Here is an 8508-nt window from a genome sequence, read left to right as displayed (position 1 = left end):
CCTGGATTTGAATCTCGGCAAGGCAACTTACTATCTGATGTTAAACATTGTGCTGTTCTTAACTTCTCTGTGTCTCATGCGTATGATAGGAATAATAATATCTACGTCAAAGGTTGCTGTATTAAATTCGTTACTATATGCAAAGCACTTAGAGGGCTGCCTAGCCCATAGTAAGACATATAAATATTAACTATCATTTTTACACAAGTGCTAGGTTTTGGGGGAATGCAATGACACCTTTTTCTTACCGAGGATTTCAGTGGCGGAGGAGGAGGAGGAGGAAGATACTAAGTAATTATATACGCAGATGTGGTAAGTAGAAAATACAAAGTAATGTGGAAAATAAAAAGAACATACAACTCGGGTGGGTGGTCCAGACCCCCTGGAGACCCAAGAACCCATAGAAATGGGTGCGAAGCATAGAAGATCCTCCAGGCGGCAGGAGGCGCTGAAGGACTCTCCAGACAGCCGCCTGACAAGACAGGAGAACGCGCTACCAAGATCACGTGTCCCCGCATTTACCGCACTGGCGTTCACGCGCTCTTCCCTCCACGTGACTCGCATCCTCGGGGGTGATTGGTCTGCGCGAGGCACGTGGGCAGGGCAGGGCCGGGGCGGGGCGGGGTGGGCGGAGGAGTGGGTCCGGGGGGCGGAGCTGGGGGGGGCTGGTTCGGCGCGGGGGCCGTTGGCTCCAGACAAATAAACATGGAGTCCATCTTTCACGAGAAAGTGAGTGTTCGCGTTCGGTGGGGAGCTGTCCGCGGCGCGGTGGCGGGCGTAGGGTGCAGCATCACGGCCTCGCGGAGGGCCGGGTGGGGCCCCAGTCGTCCTTATCCCGACCTCGCCAGGGGAGGGGCGGCGCTCGAGGCTCCTGCTTCCTCGGCCCGGAGAAAGGAGCTTCACCCACGCCCCCACCGCATCCCCAGCTACAGAGGCTCCTGCCCGGAGAGCCAGGAGTGGGTGTAGGCAGGGTCGGGGGCGTCTCGGGACACGGGAGGGGGTGGCTCCGAGTGGGTTAACTTTTGCCTTTCTCTGCCACTTTCCGTAGCTTTTTCGGGGGAGTCTTTCTCCCTAGGGTCTGGCTGGAGTCATCTCTGGGACATCTCTGTCTACCCTTCGTTCCCAGTTCCACTCTACTTCCGCAGTCCCACCCTGGCAGAATTAAATTTTCCTTCTCTGGGCTCCTCAATTCTGTACTGGAATCTCCCATGCCTTTAGATATTTAGGATCTTGTTCATGTCCTTCCCCTGCGCTAGATTTGCGAGGCTCTGGAGGGCAGGGACCTTGGCTCGCCCATTGTAGGGCCTGACACTTAGGAAGTGTAGTAGGAAACCCCGTGCGCCCCTAAGCAAGGAAGTCGTCACAAGAGTTTTTATTACGGAATGTTTAGGTTTGTTTTGTTTTGGTAATAACCATCTTTCCGGAGCAGGAGGCCAGCTTTGTTTTTAGGTATTAGGGGTCTACTGGAATAATTTTGTTGTAGTCTGCCTGGCCTGTTGAGACTTTAATTCTTCAATGACTACGCAGTTGGAGATACTGTTTGTGGTATGTGGAGAAACTCGTCTTTTCCCACGTACAGTTATCAAGCCGTTTGGGTGTGAGTGAAACCTTCCTCAGGACACTTTCGGCACATGACATCTTGTTTCATAATAGTTTCATGTCTGGAAATGGTTGCTGGTAAGGATATTATATAGTAGGCAGGCGCAGAGAGTTCTTGTTTTATTAAATACTTGTGAATGATCATTTATCCCAGACATTTAAAAATTCACACACACATAAAGCAATCAAAGACAAAAGAAGTATGGTATAAATCTGTGGTATGAATCTAAACAAGTTGTTAGATACAATGTTTTTCTTTATAGAAAACAGAAGCTTTTGGAACTGGAATAAACCAAATTTAGAGTGGAGGAAGCACTCTTTAGTTATTACTAATCTTTTGACTTGATTGACATGATTTATGAATCATGGACAAGAGAGATTTAGTTGCTTGGCTAAAGAGATTAGCCATGTACATACACATGTACATATTTTTGTTACTAATTTTCAAAGGCTTTGGTGTAGGACCATGTTTCAACGTGGAAGACTTTAAACATTTGCCACATTACTTTATGAGAATTATACAGTGTATTTTTAACTGTATTGATTGTTACCCAGTTTGGATAGATTTTTGAAAGTAATTCTTCAACCATGGTATCAAAAGAAGCTGGGCACTAGCCTAATGAATACTTAACCTGAAAGAAGTCACTCCCAATTATTAGCATGTGTATAAGCTTAAAGATACTTCAGGAATATACTTACCATTATCGACTTATAAGAACATAGCAAATGAACTTTTAACAAATTAAAGTTCTTTGAGCATATTTCAGGACTATGCACCTATAATTGGACCTGTTGCTAATCTCCTATATAGTCCATTCTGGGAATGTTGGTGCTTAATATGCCATTTACCAGCATGCTCCCTTACCCTCCACAACATGCCTTTAACCCTTGCTAGGTCCTAGGTTTGGAGAGCCAGAGAACCAACTTTGTCCCTAAAGAAGCTATGTAAGTAGGGAGATCTGCCTACTAAGGGCCTTGCAACCACTTCCTCTTGGATCATTCGTTTCCCCATTTTAGAGTTGTCACTTTGAGTACCCTTTATTAAGTTAGAATATGAAAACAGTGTTTCACTGATATATCTTCAATGCCTGAGATAATACCTGGCACAAAGTAAGTACTCAATAAATATTTGGATGGATCAACAGAGTTCCTTGACTGTCTGAGATGTATATGGAGCTGTTTATCTAAAGTAAACAACTTTTCTGTAAATATTTTAAGGCTTTGCAGGCCATACATACTCTATCACATATTCTTGTTTGTGTGCATATGTTTTCCCCAACCATCTAAAAATGTAAAACCTATTAGCTATTGGGGCAGGTTGAATTTGGTTCATAGACTAGAGTTTGCCCCTAACTTAAACCCTAATATTAAATGACACCAACTGCTGACTTGTTGTTGTTGTTGTTGTTGTTTGTTTTAGTTCTGGTGCCTGATTTCTGTCATTTTAGTTATCACCTCTATTGCTGACTGCTTTTGGTGCAGTCACTGTGCCATTTGTATTAATACTTTTAATATAATGTGAATTGGGAATGATAACCAAACTTGTTGGGGTTATAGTTAAACTTAGTGAAAAGATTCAAAAGATGCTGAGCATTGTCTTTGTGACATTTGTTATTCCCTTTTGTGATTGCTGGCTCTTAGCCATCTTTAGGATATTTAAGGTTTAGGAAAAGCCAAATTCCAAATAAATGACTTCAGGAAGTGGTAACAGCACAGACTTTGAAACCTCTGCCTGGGACTGAATCCTTGCTCTGCCATTTACTACGTGTATGATCCTTACTTACTACTTAATAGCTCTGTGCTCCATTTTCCTCCTCTACAGTGTGAGGATAATAACGTGACTTAACCTCAGAATTCTGAGTGCTTAGAATGCTCTCTGGCAGATAGTGTTATGGAAGTGCTGGCCGTTGCCATTTCTCATATGCTTGTGTCTTCTGAACTTCATAATAAGGGGTGGGAGAGTTTAAGAGGAGAGGAAGTGTTGCTGGATGGATTGTGTGTCCCTGGTTAGCCCATTTCTGAGAGCAACCTTACATTTATACCTGGTTTCTATTGTAGTTAATAGTGTCTTTGGGAATTTGAACTGTAATAGTTTCTGGTTGGTCCTGAAGACTTGGGTGGTAGTGGGGGGAATGGTTTGGTTGTAGTTCCCTTTTGTGGCTTTATAAAATATCTTGGTAGAACTGCAGTTTGCTCATCCTGTAGCCCAATACGATGAAGTCTGGATCTGAAATCATGGAATTCTGATATCACTGAACTTTGATTATAGCAAAGTGATCTTCTATTATGCTTTGGTTAAAGCTTGATGAGAAAGAGGTGGCTGAGGCCGGGCGAGGTGGCTCATGCCTGTAATCTTAGCACTCTGGGATGCTGAGGCAGGAGGATCACTTGAGGTCAGGAGTTCAAGACCAGCCTGAGCAAGAGTGAGACCCTGCCTCTACTAAAAAACAAAAATAGAAAAAATTAGCCAGTGTGCACCTGTAGTCCCAGCTACTCAGGAAGCTAAGGCAGGAGGATCACTTGAGCCCAGGAGTTTGAGGTTGCTGTGAGCTACCCTACCCTGGGCACTCTGCCCTGAGCAACAGAGTAAGACTCTGTTTCAAAAAAACAAAAAAGGTGGCTGGGGATAATTTGGGGTGGGGATGGGGCAGGAAAATGCATACTCTTAGATGGGGGTCATTGTACAATTTTATTGGTCCCTATATAATTTGATCCATCTTGTGACTTAAGTGTTTTTTACATTTGGACTGAACAGTTTGTTCTTTCCTTCCATTAAATCATATTAGAAGAACAAAACTTGATGCTTCTTATAGCAATATGGTTTTACTTGGACAAGGTTTGATTTCAAGTGTTTATTTTTCATAATTTAAAGCTATTTTTTGTGGAGAGAAATTTTTATGAAATATTTGGATGTCACTGTTTCTATAATACGATACTAAGTATGGGGACCATAGTTTGCGAATCCCAAACTGAGGCGTGTAGCCTGACAGCAGGACAGAAAATTTATGTTAGGACTATTGTGAGAAAATCCAATGTCAGGTCACCATATTGGGAACTATTGATATGTGGGAATAGCTGTATCTTAGTAGATGCTTTTTTCTTGTTGTTTAGATTGTTTTTATTAAGTACAACACATAGAGGAGCACACACATCATAAGAGTACAGCTCAGTGCAGGTGCAGTGGTGCACACCTGTAGTTCCAGCTACTTGGGAGTCCAAGGCAGAAGGATTGCTTGAACCCAGCAGTTCTAGGCCAGCCCTGGCAACATAGTAAGACCCAGTCTCTTAAAAAAATAAAATAAATAAATTACTTTAAAAAAGGAGTACAGCTCGATGAATTCTCACAAAGTGAATACACATGCAAACAACACTGAGATCAAGTTACAGAAGATTGATCTGCATACTGTAAGCCCCCTTTAGGCCTTCTTCCAGGTGCCAACTTTCCACCCCCATTCCTACCAAAGGTAACCACCATCCTGAATTCTGACATCATAGATTAGTTTTACCTGTTTTTGAGCTCCCGTGAATAGACCCATAAAGTGTATACTCTTTTAAGTCTGTCTTCTTTTGTTTAACATTTTTTAAGAAATTCATCCATATTGATCCAGATAGTTGTAGTTAATTTGTTCTCGTTGTATAGTATTCTTTTGTGATTTCCATTCTGTTGTGATCCAGACTATCCAGTTGGCTAGTTTCCAGTTTGGGGGCTATCATAAATAGTGCTTCTATTATATATGTTTATATAAACATTCTTAATACATATCTCTTGATGAAGCTATGCTTGCATTTTTGTTGTTTGCATTATGTACATAGTAGTGGAGTGGAATTGCTAGATCACAGGGTATGTATATGTTAAGCTTTGTCTCTAATCCTCTCCAACATTTTCGCCATTCTGAAGAGTTTGTAGTAGTAACACATGGTGGTTTTAAATTACATTTGCCTAATGACTAATGAAGTTGAACACTTTTTTGTGTTCTATGTAGCCATTTGGCTGTCCTCTTGTGAGGTGCTCATCTTGCCTATTTTTCTATAGAATATAAGTAGAACATCGATATATCCCTTCAATTCACATTATATTATTCAGTAGGAGTTGCTCTCTGGTAGTAGAAATACAGCAGGAGGAAAAAGGTGGAAACAAAAAGTCTCTCACTGTTATGGCCGTGACTTGAGGGATAGTGGGTTCTCTAGCTCCAAGCTACTAATTTCTTACCAAACTATGCAGATAAACTTTTATCTCAGCCTCTTGTCTCAAACTCAGACTGTCTTCAATGCTGCCTTCCTATTCTATATTCATATACCCTATATCTCTTTCAGCAGCTTAATTTTGTTCCTAGAAAATTGATTCATTAGGAAAAATATCTATCTTGCAAGGTGGTGCTCTTTAGGGTCACTATCTACCATGTGATATAGCTCAGAGTAAATTGCATGGTGTCAGATAGGTTGGGTTGAGGAATAGACCTTATCGGGGAAAGAGAAAACTTAGAGGACCAAGGTTAGCTGAAGAAGGAAATGTTCTCCTATCTGTCTTCATCTCACAGAGAGGCAAACCTGGGGTCTGTGTTCACAGGGAGGGATCTCATCCATCTGTGAGTCTACCTTCTTAAAGGGCAGCATGGGAAGGCAACATTGTTGGGGTGAGGAGGGTAACAAGCAGGCTAATCGGTGCCAGGCGGCCTGGATTTGGATTCAGGATGCCAGTTATGTGAGAAAGCCAGCTATCTAGCGCCTGAAGACCCTGGGCCCCTGGAAAGTTGTACCCACCTCCCGTGAGAAGGAAGCCAATGATCCCATGGGGAGCTGAGCTTGGAAGCAGTCCCTCTTGCTGGTTTGTCCAGGAGTGACATGTAGGGTTGTTTTGGGACTGTTCTGCTCGTTGCACTATACTGTATTACGTTATCTGTAGAGTTTCCTGAAGAGAGAACTTCAGTTCTACAGCTATAAGTCTTAACATGGAACAGAATTTTTCTCACCTGTATCAATTCTTGAGATTTGAAATTCCATGAGCAAGCATTTAGATTGAGTAGAGATTGTCTTGTTAAAAGAATAAATGTTCTAAGGCTGGGCACAGTGGCTCATGCCTGTAATACTAGCACTTTAGGAGGCCAAGATGGGAGGATTGCTTGAGGCCAGGAGTTTGAGATCAGCCTGAGCAAGAATGAGACCCCATCTCTACAAAAAATAGAAAAATTAGCTGGGTGTGGTGATGCACCCCTGTAGTCCCAGCTACCTGGGAGGCTGAGGCAGGAGAATCACTTGAGCCCAGGAGTTTGAGGTTGCGGTGAGCTGTGATGAGGCCACTTCACTCTAGCCTAGGCAACAGAGTGATACCTTGTTTTTTTTTTTTTAAAAAAAAAAAGAATAAATGTTCTAGGGATTAAAATTCCCTTTCAGCATAAGTAATTTGCTGTGGAATCTCCAAAGAAGTATTTATTTTAGGTACTGAAAATGAGGGAGGCCAAATGTTTTATATAGTAGTTTTTAGGTAAATAAGATATTTGATATATTTGATAGATGATAATGTTTGTTTAAAATAAATCATTCTTAAATTTTTGATCATATAACAAAGTAATTGTAGTTTCATTAATGGTAGAATTGTAAAGTACATGTGAACAAATGAAAGTACATGTACCCATGTTAATTATGCTTGTCTAAAACTAAAAAGGTTCAGTTCAACTATGTTAAAAGTTAATAATTAAAATTTTTAGGGGAAGGTACTGTACAAATCTCTTTAATAAATCACATTTGAATTTTTTCTTTTGGAAATATTAGCAAGAAGGCTCCCTTTGTGCTCAACACTGCCTGAATAATCTGTTACAAGGAGAATATTTTAGCCCAGTGGAATTATCTTCAATTGCACATCAGCTAGATGAAGAGGAGAGGATGAGAATGGCAGAAGGAGGAGTTACTAGTGAAGACTATCGCACATTTTTACAGGTGCTGCTCTTAAACTCACTAAGTCACATTTTTTAAAAAATTGTGGGTACTATTTTAAAAAGAGTGAGCCATTCTTTCTATAAGGATCTGACTGGTAAATTATGACTCTGCTCTTGACTTTGTAAATGGGAGTGCACAAGATGATATTTTAAATATGCACACTAATGACAGTTTTCATCCTTCTTTCCCCACTCCAACTCCTGCTTCAACTACCTATCAAAATGAACAGCAGCCTTCTGGAAATATGGATGACAGCGGGTTTTTCTCTATTCAGGTGAGTAGGAACCAGCACATACTAAGCGTTGTTTATATAGTCACTGTAATGATGTGACCTTCAGAAGTTCTTCCAATAGATTGTGTCTACAAAAGTATAAAATTGTACTCTAGAGCTGTAGTCCCCAACCCCTGGGCCGCGGCCCGGTTCTGGTCTGTGGCCTGTTAGGAAATGGGCCTCGTGTCACTGCCTGAGCTCTGCACTCCTCCACTCCCCCACCCTTGACAGCCCACTCCCCACCTGTGGTCCGTGGAAAAATTGTCTTCCATGAAACTGGTCCCTGGTGCCAAAAAGGTTGGGGACCGCAGCTCTAGAGTACTAGATTTTTATATAGATGAAAATTATCTTCATTTTAGAATCTTCATTTTAGAGAAGGGCTTTTAAAAATTACTTTTTGAGAGATTATTTAATCTATATCTGGATACTAATAACATTAATTCTAATAAGTCACAATATTTCAAACGTACTATCTCTTGGGTAAATTTGAGAAAATGCAAGATTTTGCTAGCTTCCATTTAAATCAGCCTACCAGGATTGGATTCTTTCATTATGGTTTGTGGCTTTTGATTTTTTTTTTTTTGTTAATTATAGCTCTCTTTGAATTCTACAGTTGTGTTATATGTACTTGTGAGATTCTTTTATCTGTGGATCTTTAGTTCTGTTTCTAATGCTGTGAGACGTATTTAGAGTTCTCTCAGAAC

General features: G+C 41.2%; 1 protein-coding gene across 6 annotated transcripts in view; it reads left to right on the top strand.

Moving 5' to 3' along the window:
• The first annotated feature begins 692 nt into the window (after positions 1-692).
• The window catches only part of ATXN3 (ataxin 3), a 30702-nt gene continuing 22886 nt past the window's right edge, over positions 693-8508 (top strand). For 3 of the 6 annotated variants that reach the window (XM_069489245.1, XM_069489242.1, XM_069489247.1), the window contains exons 1-3: positions 693-729; positions 7369-7533; positions 7763-7807. In XM_069489245.1, coding sequence (XP_069345346.1) covers positions 706-729; positions 7369-7533; positions 7763-7807 — 234 coding nt within the window. In that variant the 5' untranslated portion in view covers positions 693-705. The remainder of the gene's footprint in view (positions 730-7368; positions 7534-7762; positions 7808-8508) is intronic. The other 3 variants (XM_069489243.1, XM_069489246.1, XM_069489248.1) reach the window with 3 other exon arrangements.

This window comes from Eulemur rufifrons, chromosome 2 (genome assembly GCF_041146395.1).
Source record: "Eulemur rufifrons isolate Redbay chromosome 2, OSU_ERuf_1, whole genome shotgun sequence".
NCBI classification, from domain to species: Eukaryota; Metazoa; Chordata; class Mammalia; order Primates; family Lemuridae; genus Eulemur; species Eulemur rufifrons.
The sequence above is the reverse complement of the archived record's forward strand: the minus strand, read 5'-3'. Positions and strand labels throughout refer to the sequence as shown.